Here is a 22,311-nt window from a genome sequence, read left to right on the forward strand (position 1 = left end):
AGTTGAGTACTATGTATCATGTATGATGGAAATCCCCGAAAGTAAGTAGATTCTGGATTCGCATATATCATTTGGTGAATTCAGTTAGAAGTAATAATCTTCAGAAAGATCTCATACAGGCAGTATTGAATGCGCCAATTCCAGGTTTTCCCAAAAATATCAGGAAATTGATCAACTTTATTCTTTCGGCTGTAAGAATAACAATTGCAGGCAGCTGGAAATCAGGCTCCATACCTTTTGAATTAGTTCAAAACAATTTGGGATGGATTATGGTTAACCACAGGTTAACTAATATCCTAAATAACTCAATGCCCAAATGTGATACGGCTTGGTAGCCATGGATTTCATATATACACTACCGTTCAAAAGTTTGGGGTCACATTGAAATGTCCTTATTTTTGAAGGAAAAGCACTGTACTTTTCAATGAAGATAACTTTAAACTAGTCCTAACTTTAAACAAATGCACTCTATACATTGCTAATGTGGTAAATGACTATTCTAGCTGCAAATGTCTGTTTTTTTGTGCAATATCTACAAAGGTTATAGAGGCCCATTTCCAGCAACTAACACTCCAGTGTTCTAATGGTACAATGTGTTTGCTCATTGGCTCAGAAGGCTAATTGATGATTAGAAAACCCTTGTGCAATCATGTTCACACATCTGAAAACAGTCTAGCTCGTTACAGAAGCTACAAAACTGACCTTCCTGTGAGCAGATTGAGTTTCTGGAGCATCACATTTGTGGGGTCAATTAAACGCTCAAAATGGCCAGAAAAAGAGAACTTTCATCTGAAACTCGACAGTCTATTCTTGTTCTTAGAAATGAAGGCTATTCCACTATTCCATGCGAGAAATTGCTAAGAAATTGAAGATTTCCTACAGCGGTGTGTACTACTCCCTTCAGAGGACAGCACAAACAGGCTCTAACCAGAGTAGAAAAAGAAGTGGGAGGCCGCGTTGCACAACTAAGCAAGAAGATAAGCACATTAGAGTCTCTAGTTTGAGAAACAGACGCCTCACAGGTACCCAACTGGCATCTTCATTAAATAGTACCCGCAAAACACCAGTGTCAACATCTACAGTGAAGAGGCGGCTGCGGGATTTTGGGCTTCAGGGCAGAGTGGCAAAGAAAAAGCCATATCTGAGACTGGCCAATAAAAGAAAAAGATTAAGATGGGCAAAAGAACACAGACATTGGACAGAGGAAGAAAGTGTTGTGGACGGATGAATCCAAGTTTGAGGTGTTTGGATCACAAAGAAGAACGTTTGTGAGACGCAGAACAAATGAAAAGATGCTGGAAGAATGCCTGACGCCATCTGTTAAGCATGGTGGAGGTAATGTGATGGTCTGGGGTTGCTTTGGTGCTGGTAAGGTGGGAGATTTGTACAGGGTAAAAGGGATTCTGAATAAGGAAGGCTATCACTCCATTTTGCAACGCCATGCCATACCCAGTGGACAGCGCTTGATTGGAACCAATTTCATCCTACAACAGGACAATGACCCTAAACACACCTCCAAATTGTGCAAGAACTATTTACAGCAGAAGCAGGCAGCTGGTATTCTATCGGTAATGGAGTGGCCAGCGCAGTCACCAGATCTGAACCCCATTGAGCTGTTGTGGGAGCAGCTTGACCGTATGGTACGCCAGAAGTGCCCATCCAACCAATCCAACTTGTGGGAGATGCTTCTAGAAGCGTGGGGTGCAATTTCTCAAGCTTACCTCAACAAATTAACAGCTAGAATGTCAAAGGTGTGCAATGCTGTAATTGCTGCAAAAGGAGGATTCTTTGACGAAAGCAAAGTTTGATGTAAAAACAATGTTATTTCAAATACAAATCATTATTTCTAACCTTGTCAATGTCTTGACTCTATTTTCTATTCATTTCACAACGCATGGTGGTGAATAAGTGTGACTTTTCATGGAAAACACAAAATTGTTTGGGTGACCCCAAACTTTTGAACGGTAGTGTAGGTTATATAACTGACACTTCATAGCATTTTAACCTGGCAAAGATGTCTTTCATATAAAGGAAATCTAATCTGTACACAATAGTATTTTACATTTGTCACAAAGGTCCCTCCCTTCTTACCCCTTTTTCTTTTCCTTATTTGTGTTTTCCCTAGTGTTTGTCTGTCTAAGACTGAATCCACATCAGCGCTAGGGATTATGCTTTCCTACTCCATTATGGGAGCAGGAAAATGGATTACCCTGATGGAGCAGATCTAGCTCATAACGGAACCAAACAGTATCAAATGGACTTCAATGACTATAATGGGTTCTGCTGGCTTCCTGCACCTGTCCGGCTTTTCTATCATATGAAAAAGTCCTGCATGCATGACTCTTTTGTCTGGCATTTCATACTGGATCTGCAGAGGATGCTCTGAACGGAGCATCTGGTGCGGATGTGAATAGAGCCCAAGTCAGGCTGGTTGAGTTTTAGGAGTTTATGAAATGTTATGATAGAATATCCTCAGAATGCTATGTTCTATAGCTTGTTCGGCTATACTAGCTGGCAAAGCTTATGGCTTGTTTTGAAAATGCTAATAAAAATTATTAAAGGATAAGGCCTCATGTCCACGGGATAATTGTGATTTTAAATCTGCAGCGTTTTTCCTGCATGCGGATCCGCGCCCCATAGGGATGCATTGGACACCCGCAGGTAGTTAAATTCTATTGAAGCCTATGGAAGCCTCCGCGCGTGGGAGAGCAGGAGTTAAAAAAAAAAAAAAAGGAGTGCCCAGCACATGCGCGCGGCACGCTGCGGGAGTGCCGTGCACATCCACCGGGCCGAAGAAAGAAGATCCGGCCACGACGGAGGGCAGGTCCGCAGCGTCCGGACAGGTAAGGAATTTCTTATTTTTTAGCATCATGTCCGCGGGAAAGGAAGGACCCGCTACGGATTCTCCATGAAGAATTAGCGGCGGGCCTGATTTTTCCCGTGGACATGAGGCCTTAAAGAAACAAAAGCACCACAAAGTGAGCATAAAGTTGGGGTCTGTTTTGATAGATTACAACTTTGTAAACATTATATTTCTGACCGCTGACCTGAGTATCTATTCTGTAAATCTCAAAGCCTTGAAATAAATATGAGGCAGTAGTATTAGTTGGCAATTTCAGACTTCTATTAATCATTTTTCTAGACTGTAAGGTCAGATTCACATGAGGATATGCGTATTTGCGTGCGCATGACTGTTGTATTTTTGCGGAACGAACATTGCCTTTTTGTGCGTACATCGGTGTATTTTACTATACCTTTTTCACACGCAAGGCATCTGCATTTGCTCAAGGCAGAAAAATATGCTGCAATTAAAATGATCAATTAGTCTAATGAGTATTTTTTCTGCGTGATAACGCAGTGTTTCTCACATCTCCTAGCACACTTTGCGTGCATTTACACATTCCCATTGACTTCTAGGGGGACTTTTGTTGCACAGATGTGCAGGAAAACAGAGCATGCTGCTTTTTATCTGCATGACTGAAATGCGTAGGAAATACATGCATGTCAACAAACTCATTGAAGTCATTGGGTTCTATTCTCTGCGTATTTTGTGCGCAAATACGCCCATGTCAAGCCGGCCTAATTCTAATTCTCAGAACTCTTGCAATGCAACAGTGTCTATGGGTGTATTTACACAGGCGATTCCACAAAAATCTCACATGAAAAGCACCCATTAGTTTAAATGGGTTAATTTACATGTGTGATTTCTCACTTGAAACACAAGTTGGAGATAGAAAAATCGCAGCATGTCTTACTATCCTGTCCAGGACTTTCCCATTCATTTCTATGGGAGCCCAAAGAAAAACAGATTAAAAAAAAAAATTCACAAGCAACTATTTTTACCACAACATGAAAATGGTATGTGCAGCGCTGCAATCTATTTTTCTTGCAAAACGCATCACAGATTTAAAAATGCGATATCAGTCCAGGTTTCAGTTATACAATGAGGTTTCTGTACGCTTCTATAACAGGAATTATACATACCTTAAAAGCCATAAACTTATGATATGGCTTCGGAGCCCAGGCATAAATCTCTACAGCACTCTTTAATGCAATAACCAAGAACTTGATTCTTTCATATTTCACTGTAAATAAATGAAAGGCAAAAAACATAAACGTAAAGTCAGGCTCTTAAAATATCAGACGCCAAAGAAAGGCTGGAAACACCCAAGTGTTTTCTTGCACTACCTCCTATAGAACCTCTTGTCAACCAATCACAATCACTGCATCATGATGGCCCATAGGGTTTCTATACATTACAATGAGAAGTAACTGGTAATTTGTGGTGCATGATTATAATGAATAGGGCTATACATGTATCCATAAATATGACATGTGCTATTTAGTGATGAACGAGCATACCCGCTAAGGGCAATTGCTCGAGCGAGCATTGACCTTAGTGAGTACCTGCCCGCTCAAGAGAAAAGGTTCGGCTGCCAGCGGCGGGCAGGGAGTGGCGGAGGACAGCGGGGAGGAACGGAGGGGAGATCTCTCTCTCTCCCTCTCCCCCCCCCGCTCCCTCCTGCTCACTGCCGCAACTCACCGCTCACCCGTGCCGGCACCCGAACTTTCTCTGCCGAGCGAGGAGATACTCGCTAAGGACAATGCTCGATCGAGCAATTGTCCTTAGAGAGTATGCTCGCTCATCTCTAGTGGCATTCCATAAAACAATTAATTCGAATCAACTTTGCAATTACTGACTACACTTTAACCCTTGAGACAAAGGCAATCTTTAAAGCAGCTTTACAAGTTCAGCAAAAAATTGGCCACGATGGAAATGTGTGATAATAAAAGAACCAATACATACCTGATAAAACCCTCAATGCCCCAACACAGCCACTCCCATGCTACCCATTGTTTTTGTTTATTTGGATCGGCCAATGACATACTCATATACACACATGACCTTTGCAGCCAATCACTGGTCTCAGTGGTATATGATAAAAATAAAAATGTATAAAAGGCGTGGACTCTTATTCCAGTTACACTCCTACTGGACAAGTAGATATTCTAACAGTAGTAAGTCCATATAAGTATATACCAGATGATGCGCTAAGTTCTAACTCCACAACCACAATGACCCAATCTATATTGTTGGTGCATGGGTCGAGATATATATTATGGTTGTGTACAGCTCTACGTGTATAAATGGCCACAAGGGCTAACAAAGCACAATGTAGGTTATATTTTTTGTATTTATACGTTGGAGCCGATAAATGGGTAAAGGCCAGAATAATAAATGTAACCCCCGTCTGGCAGAGTATTGAGGCATATATTAATGCCCAGGAAATATAGCATCAATCAGGTATATACTATGTGGTATATCCCCTATTATGGTGGATTATACCCTGATGCGATAACCAGCTATAGTAAACACGGTCACTAATTTCATCCATATAGTGACTCGCTTGACTGACGTCATTTAGCGTGTTTATCTAGTTTATATAAAAGCTGGCAAATAGACTGCAGCGCTGAGTGGTCTGTAACTAGGAGTTAAATGGTGCAAGGACATATTACAGCACCAAACGTTCCTTTTATTTTACCACATTCCCATTAGGGACAGACACAGCGGAGAGTCTTAGACCAGGGTCATTAACTCATAAGACCCTGTCACATGGACTAAACACTGCTGAGTGCAGCTAATAAAAACAGCTGATCACTGCTTCACTAGAGATGAATGCCGCTGTTTGTGAGATTTTATAATCACCAGCAGCTACGAGCAGCTGAACTGAAGAGGGTTCAATGAGATATATAATGAACCCTCTTTGTCAGTAACTGCTGCATTCACTATCACCATTTAAGCATAGATAGCCCGATATACAATGATGTGGACATCTGTGGCATGTCAAGCACAACAATAAGGCTATCTTAGGCTGGCTAACACCATCTACGCGTTTCCGCGGTCCTTAATGCAGTGACCGCATCATCAGGATGGTGAGTCTAGGTTATAGAACCGAACAGCCTGAACGGCTGTGTGAAAATGAGCAGCAATGGTATGTTGCCCAGAGCAGAGGCTTTTTAAAGTACAAGCCACGCCTCCCAGCAGGGGGGCTCGTCCCCAGTGCTCCAATGAGCATCAACCAACACTAAACTGTGCCTCAGCGAAAACCCGTGATGGAACGGGATTCCCGCACATGTGCAGTAGCCCCGACGGGTCCGGGACGCCAACCACTGCCAACCTTAGGAGGTATAGCAGAGTCGGCGCCCGGCACCCCGGAACCGCTGCGCGCGGCAGAGATAAGTGCTGCTGAGGATAAAGAAGCCTTTTTTGCTGCATTAGTATACAACGGTGCCCAGATGGAATTTAACGCTCAGTATGTTAATCCTTCAGTATCATGGCCCAAAAGGACATAGCGACACACATACGTGATATGCATGACAATGATCCTACATGCATTAAATTCCAAGGGATTGAGATTAGGAGTAGGAGTGTAACTGGAATAAGAGTCCACGCCTTTTATACATTTTTATTTTTATCTTTACCTAATAAAAGTTATATTTTAGTGATTCCCTCGGTGATAGGCTTGTTGACACACAGGGTTTTCCTTTCTGTCACGGTGACAAATCAGTGGTATATGACACTTGACCAAGGAGGCTAGTGATTGGTTGCAGCGGTGAAACAGGTATACAGGCACTTCATCAATGTATCCAAGTAAACAAAGACATTGGGAAGCCCTTGAGATGGATTTAACAAGTAAAGTAATGTTTTTTTTTATTTTAGCATTAGCCATTTTATTGCAGAACTCTGAAAATGCCTTTAGTATATAAAGCACATAATTAAATACACTTGCTATGTAGACACAAGAGAACTAGAAGTCTGGTTAAGAACCTACCAACTTTATAATGTACACAGCCTTCTAAGTCCCCTACAGTTATCCAGCCCTGCTTCTTCTCCACCTCTGGATCGTTGTGCAATATTCGATTCCTCAACCAGGAAAGGTAGTACACTCTCAGTTTGTTCTTTTTCCCTGAAAGTAAGATGCATGCATACAAATTAGAAAGGAATTCTAGGGTAAATTTACATGAATTGCCTTTAAGAAATACATTTCACACATAATGAAATTACTATTTAATTGCACACAATTTAAAATCAAATAATAAATACAAGAATCTAGAACTTTTGTAACCCAAATGTTCTTCCCAAATCATTGGCTTCAACTGGCTTAAATTTACTTGTATATAAGAGAGGTAATAAATTGATCAATCACTGAGGGTTTGACAGCTAGGACCCCCAGGTATCACGAGAAAAGTGGTTCCAAAGTCTTCTGTGTTGACAGAGTGGTAGCCGCACATGGGCACTGTCTATAGAGATAGCTGGGTATAGTGCTTACCTATCTCTATCAGTCCCACAGTGAATGGAGCAGTAGAACAGGCATTGTTTGCTCCAGTTAAGTCTATAGTCAACTAGGACCCCAAGGTTTTTTTCCATCTCACTTTTCCCTAGCAGTACCCCATTTAGTGTATATTGGTGACATCCGTTTCTCCTGCCCATGTGTATAACCTTATATTTATCAATATTGAACTTCATTTGCCATTTTTCTGCCCAAGCCCCCAGCTTATCCAGGTCCATTTGCAGCCATACATTGTCCTCACTTGTATTAATTACCTTTTATAATTTCGTATCGTCTGCAAGTATCAATATTTTACTGTGCAGTCCCTCTATCAGGTCATTGATAAATATATTGAATAGAATGGGGCCTAATACTGAACCCTGTGGCTACCCCACAAGTGATAGTGGCCCAATCAGAGTACGAACCATTTATTACCACCCTCTGCTTTTTATTTTTGAGCCAGTTTTTTACCCAATTACATATGTTTTCGCCCAGACTGAGCTGTCTCATTTTATATTTCAGCCTATTATGCAGCAAGGTGTCAAATGCTTTAGAGAAATCCAGATATACGACATCAATAGACTCTCCCCTGTCCAGCCTAGAACTTACTTCATCGTAGAAGCTGATCAAATTGGTCTGACATGATCGACCCTTCATGAACCCATGCTGATAAGGGGTTATACCGTTGTTTTCCTTCAGGTGTTCCAGGATGGCATCTCTCAGAAACCCCTGAATATTTTTCCGATCATGAAGTATGAATTACCAGCCTGTAGTTACCAGGCTTCCTTCTTAACCCCTTATTGTATACTGGAACCACATTGGAAATACGCCAATCTAGTGGTATAACCCCGATCTCATTCTGTTCTGGTATTGTTTTAAGTCAAATTGTCATATGTATGTATGTGTGCGTGTATATATATATATATATATATATATATATATCTTTTGATCTATTCCATTTAAGCCTGAGGAAGAACCCTGCGTAGGTTTGTAAGCTTGCTATAACACCATGTATTTTTGTTAGCCATTAAAAGGTATCAGATCTACAAGATTACTTGGTTTCTCTTACTCACATTTCTCATTGCTTTGTGAAACACTGAACGAACAGTGTTTACATTGCACGATATATGCATGAGCTATGTCGGCTGAAACTCAGAAATCAGTGGATCAATGGGTCCAGATTTTTCTGAAGGCAGCCCTGTGCAAACCAATGTACCTTATATAAGTTATGATGTGCAAACTGAGGATTCAACAAGTTTGCCTTTGCTTGTCTCTACAAAGTTAGGTTTATTTATTCTAACTACATTGATTCATGATTGTACCTTCATAGTAAAGAGTTACAAATGCTGTACTAAGCCTAAATTATTGCATGTAGTATATCCCACCTGATATGGTTACCAGGACGTTCAGTCCCTCCAGAACATCCATCTGCTGAAACCTTCGTCTGTTGATAAGGTTGTAGACCTTTCCTTGCCCACTTCGATCCAACAACATAAGTCCATTCTCTGTGCCCACCAGCAAGTTTACACCTGTGTGCAAGAGACATTAAATGTGTATAAGTAAATTTGCATGGGCAGAAGTGGGGAAAAATACAAATAGATTGTGCTGGTCAACAAACAAAATAATATAGTATCTCGCAGAGTGGTGCTGCTGGATTCATCAGGTCAGTAATAGTTATTCTCTTATTTTAATACCTTTTCATATTCTGCACAATCTGGTGGGGGTCCAACTGCAGCGACCCTCACCAATTCCAAGATCTGAGGTCCCCAGGGTCTCTACGTGAATGAAGCATTGGTCGAGGATGCACACTGCTGTTCCGGTCATTTCAAAGGTACTTCTAGAGATAGGTGATCATGTGAACTAATCGCATTGAAATGACTGGAACGGCAGTGTGCATCCTCGACTGTTGCTCCATTCATGTGGAGAACTTCAGTATAGGTAGGGACCCCAGTGGACCCCCACTAATGAGAAAGTTATCCCTTATCCTGTAGATAAAGGATAATTGAGGGTCTCAGTGCAAGAACGGTATATTCCAACTCAAAATCCCAATCCTAAAATCTTAACATACACTTATGCTGATTAGAAGCAAGATTTTCACATGTATTGTATTAAGAACACTGTATATTTTTCCAAGACACAGTCTGAGTTGGGATGTGTTGCACTGAGCCCCTCAATTTTTAGTCCTGGTACAACCCATTTAATTACACTAAATGAATTTTTCTATGTTTTAATTTCTCGGATGATCTGATATTTTTTCTGCAGAATGCTCAGGCTTTCTTATGGCAACCAAGTAATATAGAGTGTGTACTTTAGTTGAAAATGGATAGAAAAGAAACAACTAAAGAAACTTTTATTTGTCCATTAACATAGTTGGTTCAATCAATGCAAATTACTCTAAAAGGTAATAGTCTCATATTCATAAATAGTCATAGAATTATGTGTGTTCTATCCAACACCTGACATGACTATAATCATACTAAGGGCTCATGCCCAAGGCCGTATGCGTAGACCCGCAGCGTTGTACACATTCTGCAGCCATACGCTCTGCTGGCAGAGACTGCATCTGGCTGCATATAGCACTGTGCATGCCTGCAAATGACAAGCACACGGACATGCGCAGAGTGATTTCTTTTCTTTTAATTCCCTGCTTTGTTCTGATCGCGGGATGTGTATGAGAACATTGCCCATACGCAATGTATTGTGTATGGACAGTATATCATACGCAGCATTGACTCCATTCACCGCGTGGAACACGGTGATGGGCATAAGCCTTAAATCTGTTTCCTTCAGATTGTTGCATTCCAGCCAAGTACAGAATCTTTAATGTAACTGTAACAGTAGACTGAGGCAAGGAGTGTATAACGAACAATAAAGAGACATGCAGAATTAGTTTACGAAAGGTCTGAAAAGTATAGTAACACTCACCCCATAATGCTGCACAAAGTATCTCAGAATTAAAGCGTTTCTTGTATTTCCGGATCTCTGGAGTATCGCTGTGAGGACGAATATTGGTAGGGTTCACGTTTACCACTGATATTTTTCTGGCCTCATTCAGCTTGGCTTGTTCTTGTCTAAGCAGTTCGCTAGTAAACAGGGCTAAAAAAAACACTCTCTTCATTCAGCAAAAGAATAAGAAAATGGAGCATGCGTGTTCTGTCACAAATCTCATTATGTGTCAATTCATACTGGGCACAGACAACCTTTGGCACACCAGACATTGCTACCATTCATCCCCCAAAACCATCTGCCCCGGGGTTACGTAGACTAGCAAGAGCTGGTGTGCACAACGTTGCTAACCCATGTTTTCACATTCATTTTCTTTAGGGGAAAGGAAATAAAGAAATAAAACTTCAAGCGCAGCAAAAGAACAAAAATAAATTAAAATGCCTATTAACATTCAGCTAGGAAGAAGGACAGCCGATGCTGCTTCTTTTCAAATGGTACAGTATAGCAACCTTACAGAGCAGAGATTTTCTTTCTAAGCTTTTAGCCAATTTCTTAAGTGCATTTAGATTTTTGATCAGATGTATAAGTTAAAAAATCATTATGTAGCTTTAGCAAAAACAAACATGAGATGAAAGACTCTTATGTTCTATTTCAAGTAATGTGACAGTTGAAGATATGGCAGGACAGTAAAATTGTTCTACAAAGTAAACATGGGACACTATTACGAAGACTATTGCTCTGTCCGAGTGGTTCTATGAAAGCACTACATACAATGGCACTTGTTTGCTGTTCAAAATAGTGTCTTATATGCTTGTGCCATATTTATCATGTGTTTTCAGACACTTTTGGACAATTTTGCCAACTAGTCCAAAAAAGGGTGTGGACAAAATTACGCCAAATTACTTTGAATTGCATCAAACAATTAGTACAATTTTTGGAGCAAACTAAGCCAACTAATAGATAGTCTAAACTTAGACTAGCGAGTCTTAAAATGTAACATATTTATCATTCAGTGATAAATCTGGCATACTTTAAGACTGTGCAGTCTGAGCTAGCACTGTTTTTTAGACAGTATTCGTAAAGAAGCTCCAATATCTCTCTACTACGGTAGTAACACACTTCTAAACAGCAGCATGATTTCTACCACTTTTCTTCCTACTTTAGGGTGCCTACTAGAGATAAGCGAGCGTACATGTTTTGGCAAATTACTTTTCGAGTACTTGCCTGCTCGTCCGAAAAGATTCGGGGGCCGGCGGGGGTGAGCGGTGACTTGAGGGAGTGAGCATGGGAAAGCGGGGGGGAGGAAGAGAGAAAGATCTTCCCCCCGCTCTCCCCCCGAATCTTTTCGGGCAAGCAGGCATGTACTCGAAAATGCCCATACTCGGTCGAGTAATTTCCCCTAACGAGTACGCTCGGTCAACCCTAGTGCCTACCCACTAGCGATATTTTTTCTAGCGATGCGAGATCGAGTGCCTCGCAGCGCAGAGAAAACGCTGCGATATTGCTCATTGTTTTCAAAGGGGCAGGTGCTGTTCCCTAAACATAGGGAGTACATCGCGGACTGCTGCCACAGCTGTGACAGCTATGGCAGAGGATTTCTCCATCCCCACGAGAATCAAGGAGATAAGGGAATCCTCTGTCACAGCTGTGGCAGAAGTTTGTGATGCTATCCCATTGCTTTCAATGGGATCAGCACTGCTGCGGCCCCATTGAAAGCAGTGGGTTGCAGACAACCCCTGCAGCTATGATTTTCGGGGAAGGACTTGAAAATCATCCCTGGTTGTAACAAAAAATTATACTCACCTAGAAGAGCCCTCTGGCTCTACTCTCCGAAACAGCAGTCTTCTTCTGCGTTCTGGAGGCCATGGAATTAAAAATCCCTGCCCCCAGAAAGCGCTTGTTTCATTGGCTGAGCACTCAGCGAATCACAGGCAGCGCTCAGCCATTCATGAATTCAATGAATTTATAACTTCTTTTTTTAGCCCCCCTGGGGGACCACAACTAGCAATGCTTTAATCGCTCCTGCAGTATGACGTAATGCTATAGCATTAAGTCATACTGCGATTTGACAGGCAGTCTATCAATCCACCCCATGGGGACGGCTTGATAGGCAGTTTGCTAAGGCAGCTCTGGGGCCTTTCAGAAGGACCCCGGCTGCCATGACACCTGTATGGTCCCCTACGATCTCACGCGGGGGGGGGGGGGGCGTACAAATTGACAACAGCATTTAAAGGGTTAATAGCCATGATCATCAGATTGCCGCTATTGCCCACGGATGTCAGCTGTAATAAACAGCTGACAACCGCGCTGTATGAGGAGAGGTCACGCCACGATCTCTCTTAATACATACCCCGACACTGCAGGACGTAAATGTACGTCCTGGAGCGGGAAGGGGTTAAAATATAATTATTTCCAGTGATCGTAATCATAGATAATCTGCTAGGAAGAGAAGAAAGGATTGCCATTACATCATATAATAAAACAATAACCCACTTTGGATAAAATTACAGGGGAAAGCACCAAAGCTTGCAGTCCTGTATTCAGGAATTAATTCTATAGAGAACCAGAAATCACCCATTTAACTTTCTTGAAAATGTAAAAAAAAATTTTAACAATCTAATAGTCCATCTAAAAGGTTACATATACTATACTCAGAATGATCTTAAATTTTGTAACTACAGAAATAGTCATCAGGTTACGTTAAGTAAAACTGCAGGCAAATTTCCATAATGTAATAAAATTAACCTACCACAGTCATTTAAAATACCCGGATCATTACCTATGTCACTGTGGTGTGTCAAACGCAAGTATCCAGGGTGCTTTGTACACTATAGGCCATAGGAAAAAGAGCCTTGTGTGGCGCAAAGTGCTAAGGTAGCAGAAATGCAGTCCTGAGCTTTGCTCACGATTCAGGTAGACCGCAGGGTTTAGGTAGCCGGCTCAACGTTAACTCAGCCTTCCATCCTTCCAAGGTCGGTAAAATGAGAACCCAGCTTGGTCGGGTGTAATTAATAAATTACCTGAAAGTGCTGTAGAATACGTTGGCGCTATACAAATAACAAGATTCATTTTTATTTATAAATGGCTGCATGTTTCTGGGCTGTAGTTAAGAAGTTGCCAAAACAATGTCCCCTTTATGACATCATTTCACACCCCCCATCTATCGGTTAAAGGGGTTCTGACATGAAAAAAAAATTTTTTTACTTACCTTGCCTGGCCAGGACTGATCGCCAGGCATGTCCTCTCTGCGTCAGGCATCTTCTTCTGTGGGTTCCAGAAGCAGAACTGGAGCGGTCAATATGACCGCTTCCTGCTCTGCTCCATCTGCCAGCCATTTCCAAGGTGAACGGACGGGCCGCCCACAGCAAGCACGTCACAAGCAGTGCTTGCTGTGGGTGGCCTGTCTGTCCTGGCTGAACCCTTGAGTGCTGCGCATGCACAGTGGAGAGGCGGCCCGTCCTGACTCCTGCCAGAGGGCACCTGTCTTCTGCACATGCGCGGATTCCCAGAGGGGGACGGCTCGTCGAAGGAAGAAGAAGAAGAGCCTGCTGGGAGATGACCCCGCTGCAGAACAACAACAGGAAAAAAGGTAAGTATAAGATTTTTATGCTTTAGCATGCCGTTAATCGTGGGTTCCCTGTGTTCATTAGGCAGACCAGGGAACAATGACTGCTAAAGCATAAAAATTGAATCCGTGTCAAAACCCCTTTAATGCTGCACATCAGAACCCTCTGCTCGGCCTGTCCTCTGCATTTTCCATGCAATACTGGTAAACTTCATTCTTAATTTTAGCAGTTTCCTTCTGCAACTCAACCACAAAGCAGAAGGAATGACCTGAGAGGGAGCAGAGGACTCTCAGTATTGTGTGCAGAGTACATGAAGGGTGCTGGTAAGATTGGAAGTACAGTGGTGCCTTGGGTTAAGAGTTTAATTTGTTCCGTGACTGAACTCTTAACCCAAAACTCTCAAATGGCAAATCAATTTTCCCCATTGAAATGTCATTAATCCGTTCTGCCATTGCTTTCAATGGGGCCACCGGCAGCAGTGGGGGCCCCATTGAAAGCAATGGCAGAACGGATTAATGCAATGGGCTGCCGGCAACCCCTGCAGTGATTTTCGGGGAAGGGCTTTAAATATAAGCCCTTCCCTGAAAAATCATCCTTAGCATGTGGAAAAAATAAAAAAATATATACTTACCTCTCCTCTGCTGCTGAATTCAATCAATGGCCGAGCGCCGCCTGTGAACGCTGTGACCAATCACAGGCAGCATTCAGCTGTCATTCATTGAATGGCTGAGCGCTGCCTGTGATTGGCTGAGCGCTCAGCCAATCAGATACAGCTCTTTCAGCAGGCGGGTATTTTAAATCCCTGCCTGATGAAAGAACATCAGAGCAGTGCAGGGAGAACAAACGGCTACACGCAGCTGAGCCCTGGCTGCGGCGGAGAAGTGAGTGTACATATTTTTTTTCTTTTTTACACATGCTAGGGATGATTTTCAAAGAAGGGCTTATATTTAAAGCCCTTTCCCGAAAATCATTGCAGGGGTTGCCGACAGCCCATCGCATTCAATGGGGCCGCCGGCAGCAGCCGACAATGCTGCAATGCAGAAGTAGGCTCGTAACCCGAGTTTTTGCTCTTAAATCAGAGCAAAAATTCATGAGAGAGCCTGCTCGCAAGTCAAAAAGCTCGCAAGCTGAGGTACTGGCAACACAAAGTATCACTGTATTGCTAGAAATTAAAAAAAGAAGAAGGAAAAACCTAACACTAATTAGGAACTTTATTATAACTGAACAATACATTTTGTGCTGTCTTGGGCCTTATTGTAATACCTAACTACAAAGAAACTATTGAACATGAGAGTCCTGTCAATGATATGCAAGCTATAAATTTATTAGGAGTACTGTATTCCTGCACCACAAAGGAAGCAACCATCCTGTCAGTTCTTCCAAGCATTAAATGGGCTAAGCCATCACATTGAACCAGTTTAACTATCATCCTAAATAAGGCACCTGCCTACCTACCTCTTGGCTACAATACCAGTACCAGCTTATTTACGTACAAACCATATTTTCCTAATACCTGTTGCAGAAGTCTCTTCATCGTCATCATCATCATCATCGTCTTCATCATCATTATCAGTGGGTGAAGTCTGGTAAACTCTTGGGTCAACAAATGGAGTAAAGGATGATTTGGTGGTACTTCCCATGCCATACTACAATGGTTAAAATAGAAGAGGTCAAACCCCAATGGTCGAAAATAGTACTGGTCAAAGTAGGCAAATATAGTGGAATTCTATAACAATATATATAGCAGGAATATACACAAGTGCTGGCCTGCTGAGCAGAGGAAAGATGCTCGTCATACTTTATCCATGTTGTAGATAATCTTCATGAATGGTTTATGACACTTCTTCTACAATACATGCGGTTTTATGTAATATATTTGTAAGTGTATTTTACCAATAAAGTCACAAGAAAAGATTTACGTCAACAAAATTAACCCCTTAAAGACAAAGGACGTAAACCTACATCATGCGCATTTGAGGTTTGTATGGAGGGGGATCGGGAGCTGCATAAAAGATGAGCGATGAAGCTCATCGCTCATCATTTAGTTTAAACGGACGCCGTTCCATAGCGAAACGGCCGCTGTGTTATATGAATGGAGGGAGGTGGGGGAGTGAGAGCAGAGAAATCTCCTGCACTGCCCCGCCCCCCTGCTGGCAGCTCTGTGCGCGAGCCAGCTGTGCTAGCTCCAGTGCAGGAGCGCAGAGACACAGGGACGAGTGGCGGGCATCGTTTGCCCGACACTCGTTCAGTGTAAATGTGCCTTAATGTGTGCAGTGAACACTCTTCAGTTACAAGGAAGAGCCAAAAAAGTTTAAAGTGAATTAACAGTGTAATGTTATTTGGTAACACTATTTTCAATATCTTGTATAAAGGAGATTAATAAAGAGTTTCAAGGTTAACTTGTAATGTGTTTGTGATATGCCCAACCACATAATGGTGAAATAACAGAAAGTAACAAATAGTTAAGAAAGGGGTCCTTTGAAACCATATTTCCTGCGAAACATGTGATAGTGCTCAGCATTAACTGCGAGCCTAATGTGCTCAGGTTCAGAAACTACGCGAGTCAAAAACCTTAGGAGTTCCAGGATTAAGAATACTGCACTAGTATGTTTGTCCAATACTCCACCAAACACGTTTATAAGGCTGTCTGTCCAAGGGGAAAGAACCGCTTGCGATAAATTACCCACGGATCACGCTCTGTGAAGCTTTCCATAGTGTCGACGTGCACGAGCCGAGAATCATAGCGATTCTCCGATTGCGGGATTTAAATCGCGGCATGCTCGTTTCTCTGTGGTACCTTGGAGACCTGTCAGGGCTCCCCCCTCGTGGCGGAATATCGTTAGCGATATTCCACCTTGGCCATGGACAGGGGGCCTAAGGCAGATTAATATTTCTACAACTCCTTCTGTAAGGGAGCCCATCTCGTTAAGTTAATATATTGTATTAAAAAAAAAAATTAAAGTGTAAAATACTTCCCAATTACATTTTCCAGCTGTCCGGAACTTTACTGTTGATGTTCTATCCTCAGGATAGGTCATGACTAGTTGATTGGAGGGGATTCACCACTAAGAATCCCCACCAATCAGCTTCTACTTGGCCAACTGTAACTGTGGACAGAGCAGTAAGGAGCTAACTCAGTCTGTTGTGCAGTAGCTCAGGTTGGTATTACAGACCCAGCTGTCATTCAAATCAACGGGAGCTGCGTCTACAATACCAACACGGGGCCGCTGCACTTTGGACAGAGCCATCTGTTCTCAATGACAGTTGTTCCCCAGGGATCCTGAGCAGTGGACCCCCAGCGATCAACTAGCAATAACCCATCCTGAGCATAGGAAATCAATGGTCAAGTCCTGGATAACCCTTTTAAAAGTGTAATCCAGTATCAGCAAATCATGCTTATTCATTGTTTAATAAAATGTTATACAAAATTTAAATACACTTTGGAGCAGATTTATGAAAACAGTCTAAAACAAAAACTGCCCATAGCAGCCAATCACAGAGCACTTTTCATTTTTTAAGAGCACTATAAGGAATGAAAGCTGTACCATTACTAGTTGCTATGGGCAATGAATAGTTTTTATTTTAGGTAGTTTCATAATTTTCCACCTTTGTATTTAAATGAATCGCAATTTTTAAGATCTCCGGTGGAAATCATTCAATGGGGAATTCTACCCTCCTCATGTGACCGACCATTCACTGTATATAACTAATGAAAGTTCTTAGATAAATACTACAAGCCAAGATCCTTAAACTGGGTGAAAATTGACAGAAAGCATATTAGAAAATTGTATAACTTTCCACTATACAATGAATAGGTGTTCTTTTTGTTAATGGGGGGGGGGGGGGGGGACAAAAACATTAGATACCTACTGGGTCCTGGTTCTGGCGACTTCCATACATTTTCAGAGTTGTATCACGAGGTACATTTTTAATGCATTCAGCTACTAATTTTTTAATATTCTATAACAATATTAAAACATGACTGTTTTGTAGGCAGTTTGGGCCTCCCCTTTTTTACCGATAACATCTTAGCTTTGAATTTAGCAATATCAAAATACCCTCATGGAAAAATAACAATATGCAGACTGTCAACTAATGTAACTCTATGATATGATAGGATTATGTGGTTAGTAGTCTTAAGGAACACCAATACTGTACTGAAATAGAGTTAGGCATACACCTTGTAAATTAATATCACTGTGCACAGACTAGAATAAAAGGCTGGGTGGTGTTCCATCAGAATATATCCACAGCAAAACTGATTGGATATGCAGATACAACTATATGAGTGCTTACACTGTGGGCATATTTTGCTTCTCATGGTATAACCAGGGCTTACATAATTAACTTGACGCAAAGAATGCTATGCTGATTTGTCTCTTTGGCATCCTGGACGCAGAATATTGGCAACATTATGACAGAATTTTCTTGCGGGAGGTTTTGTTCCTGGCAAGAAAAGTTATCGCCCTGCGATGGATGGACCCGAGGGGCCCAACTTTGGCTATGTGGAAAAAGATCACCAATTCTACCATACCCTACAACTTAGTATATAAGGGACGTAAGTGCCAAGATAAATTCCAAGAAGTGTGGGCTCAATGGTGTGACTCGTCACTAACTCTGTTTCCCCAGCAGCCTCTCACTTCAGCCATATTAGCGCTGCAAAGCCGACATTAACAATTCCGGGGACCGACCATCATACTACGAAACCCAACCACCACTCCTGACCACATTAGCCAGAACACCTCATCCAAAGCCCCCCGGCTACTACTATTATACACCTATACCTCATACCGCATTAGATTTCCCGCTATAGACACATTCATTATTCTCTATCTCTCCCTCTTCTCCATACAGAGGCTTACACACTTACTAACAGCCCAACATTCAATACGCGACCTTTACTATGTGTTCCGCCGCTACCTCCCCCCCGGGAACCTTCTACAAGTCTCCCCCCCCTCACCATTCCCCTTACCTCCTCCATACTTATGATGTGCACTGTGCTTACTAAATACTGTAAATCTGTGATTGTAGGATCTTTGAATCTCATGTATGACCTTGTACTGCAGAAGTTTTGGTATTGCAAATCGATTACTTGCCAATAAAACGAGTTTTAAAAAAAAGAATGCTATGCTGTTAAATTACAATAAGTTAGGGTAACTTTTATACATGCTCAACCCAAACAATACAGTGTCTACTAAGATTATATGTGAAAGAGGGGGTAAGACTTTAGAGCAAAGTTGAATCCCGGCAGGTATTTGCATTACAAGCACTAATTGGGTTAGAATCGTTATGGTCATTTATTTAGATTTACACCAGAATTAAAACTCAAAACCAGTTAGCCAGCAAGCGTTAAGGTTAGTTTGGTAGTGCCAGCACCTACTTCAGTCCCAGCCTCCATTTCCTGCGCATGCGTTGAACCTCTCCCTAAAGCCTCAGTTGGAGTACCCACCGGGGAGTGGCTCTGTTGAACTAAGTCAGGGAGATTTATGTGGCCGGCAAAACCATTACTTTCTGCGTGGCCAGAGCGTTTTTTATCGCCAGATGTCTGCAGAGATACGAAGAAAAGTACATAGACAATTACATGTGTTCAATTTGAACATTTTAAGAATATCATGCATGTTAGATCTTAGAAACACGTAAAGCAGGAAAATCAACTCTAAATATTAATCATTTTAGTATTCTACGAAGCAGATTCAGCTTAAGTACTATCAAGTAGTAGAGTAGGCATTTCACAAGAATATGACCCAGTAGAAGGCAATTTCAGAATATTCATGAACCCTCATATGCCTACTGTATTATTGAGGTCCCCGAGTACCAAATTCCTGTAATCCTAACAAAAAAGGAAATAAAAAAATTACAGTTCTTCTTAACCCTTTCCAGTCCAATTTTAGACTCAGGGTTTCCTAAAAGGCTTTCTCTTTTTGCTGTTATACAACTGTGCCATCAGCTGGGTAAAGTCAGTGTGCATGCTCCAGAGAGGTTCAAACAGCGGAGTGGCCGGAAATAGGCGGTAAGAATACCCTATTGGACGTCTTCTGACATTGGAACTGTACAAGCTTCAAATAGAATGTAGGAATACATCAGACAGTGGATTGAAAAGGGTTAATCTTGTGTCAACTACCAGCCATATGATTCTGACCCAGGTGCCAAGCTTGAGCAATGCTATGCCATGCTAGCACAACAATTCCCGCACCACAAAACAGCTGCTGAGCTACATATTAGGGAATAGGAACCACATTTGGTCTCCAAGCCACTTTTGGGGGATTACTGTTGTCCATCTTAAAAAGAGCTAATGTGTAGAGATGAGCGAGTATACTCGCTAAGGCACATTACTCGAGCGAGTAGTGCCTTAGCCGAGTATCTCCCCGCTCGTCTCTAAAGATTCGGGGGCTGGCGGGGGAGAGCGGGGAGGAACGGAGGGGAGATCTCTCTCTCCCCCCTGCAACTCACCTGTCACCCGCGCCGGCCCCCGAATCTTTAGAGACGAGCGGGGAGATACTCGGCTAAGGCACTACTCGCTCGAGTAATGTGCCTTAGCGAGTATACTCACTCATCTCTACTAATGTGTGCTAATATCTTAACTGTTCAGCAACGGAAGGAGGAATAAAAAGTAATAAATATATATTTAATCTATCACCTCTAGACATGAATAGTAATTTAAACTGCAAACCTTTCCAGGTTGAAATGATGAATGTGCAAGCAGCTAATGATCTTTGGTGTCAGCTATGCATGATTCCTTCCCTATATGCACGGGTGGGATTGACATTTATTTAATGAAAAGCTGAATATGAAACACTGATCCTCTCAGCTGCCACACACATACATAGTGCAGTGGAGCATAGGCTGGATTCAATAAAATATTTATTATATAGTTCTTGGCATTCATTATTTTGCCAGATTGCTGACAGATTCTGGGGACTTTCTGTGCATTTATAAAAACTAAGAAATGATTTATTAAGAAAAATTCTGAAGGACACTTGAAAAGCAGTCTTCTCTGAGACGGCGGTGGCTTTTCCCTCACACATCCGGCTATTTTCTATTGATTGATGAGAAGTTAAATCAAAGCCAGAAGTATAATAAGAATCTCAAATGTCATCTGCAAAGTGCAATCTTCGCTTACATTACTTTATTGTCTTGTCATAATGTGTTTGGAAACCTCCTCCCTAAATGCACAGATACTTGAAGTAAACCTTCGATGGATTTCAAGTAGCTGATTTGTTGTAGAAGTACTTGTTCTAGTGCTTGCCATTTCATGGGGAATACAAGTATGAAGTATGACAGATATGTCAGGAGAGCTGTCAGGTCCTCTCCAAGTGTCCTTGCCAACTCTGTGCCCGTAGGATATTCCGAGTTGTCAACATTTAATATTCTAAACCCAGTCATATTATTCTACTAATTTACAGAAATTTGGCATGTGTCCTTTGTAATAAACATGAAGAGGTGTTACTACGGAATTTAATTTCTTACCTCTCGAATCATCAAAGTACCTTCCCTTGAGTTACTTCTGAATGGCTCTGACTGGGAGTTTTCAACATTCGGTGTCCCTGTATTATATGGCTCATTGTTTCCAGACATTCCAGTAGGTCTACGTACAAAAAGTAAAGAGTCAAACCACTAGTGAACAGGATGTGCGCAATTTATGCTTCAACACAGAATTATACAAATGTTTCTGATGCCCTTAACATGTAAGACTAATAAACACGTCCTATTCTTATCAATACTGCAAGAGGTAGTCCTACATGGCCAGCCTTATAACCACCACCTGCACTTCCTACAACTGTTGTAGAGGTGTTGGTTTTGATTAGAGCTGGAAGGGCCCATCAGGGGGATAGGTTGTATAATAGACTCACAGTGTGCAGGCTCACCAAGAAACGTTAGTAGAAAGTCCTACTTTGAGGTATCCTCCTAGAGCTAATGTCAACACGACCTTTGGTGTACTGTAAAAATATACAACACATAATAGAAACTGCACCAAATACATTTCTTTGGTATATTTTGCATCATGTGTTGTATATTTTTATAATTTATACCATTAAAAGTCAGGAGATTTTTGCTCTGCTCTAAATATTTACTTTAACCCCTTAAGGACCAGGCTGTTTTGTACCTGAAGGATCAGATACTTTTTAGGGGTTTTACCCATGTGGTGGTTTTACTGCCCTATTTTTTTCCTTCAGCTGCCAAAATTATTTTTGCAGCTTTTTTTTCCTGTGACATATAGGGCGATTTTTAAAATATCTTTTTCACTGACTTTTTTTCCGTTTTTTAGTTTATTGGGGGTAAAAAGCTACAAAAATGATTTTTTTTAACAAATATAGTTTTTTTAATTAGAAAATTTACGCTAAAATAAAATATGGGCATGGGTTCCTCATTTTGTTTCGGATGTTTTGATATATGATATGTATGGTTTCGGATTACAGGGCGCATGTGGCAACAGTTTTGGTTGGCACCGGATTTCGGTCATTTTCTTT

At 41.6% G+C, this 22,311-nt stretch overlaps 1 protein-coding gene across 14 annotated transcripts in view; it reads right to left on the reverse strand.

Moving 5' to 3' along the window:
• The window catches only part of TNIK (TRAF2 and NCK interacting kinase), a 254,044-nt gene that overhangs the window by 7,344 nt on the left and 224,389 nt on the right, over positions 1-22,311 (reverse strand). For 12 of the 14 annotated variants that reach the window (XM_066601124.1, XM_066601107.1, XM_066601149.1 and 9 more), the window contains 7 exons: positions 21,311-21,428; positions 19,224-19,388; positions 15,357-15,489; positions 10,257-10,427; positions 8,717-8,860; positions 6,834-6,968; positions 3,985-4,085 (listed from right to left, as the gene is read on the reverse strand). In XM_066601124.1, coding sequence (XP_066457221.1) covers positions 3,985-4,085; positions 6,834-6,968; positions 8,717-8,860; positions 10,257-10,427; positions 15,357-15,489; positions 19,224-19,388; positions 21,311-21,428 — 967 coding nt within the window. The remainder of the gene's footprint in view (positions 1-3,984; positions 4,086-6,833; positions 6,969-8,716; positions 8,861-10,256; positions 10,428-15,356; positions 15,490-19,223; positions 19,389-21,310; positions 21,429-22,311) is intronic. The other 2 variants (XM_066601133.1, XM_066601158.1) reach the window with 2 other exon arrangements.

The sequence above is a fragment of the Eleutherodactylus coqui genome, chromosome 1 (genome assembly GCF_035609145.1).
Source record: "Eleutherodactylus coqui strain aEleCoq1 chromosome 1, aEleCoq1.hap1, whole genome shotgun sequence".
In the NCBI taxonomy this organism is placed as follows: domain Eukaryota; kingdom Metazoa; phylum Chordata; class Amphibia; order Anura; family Eleutherodactylidae; genus Eleutherodactylus; species Eleutherodactylus coqui.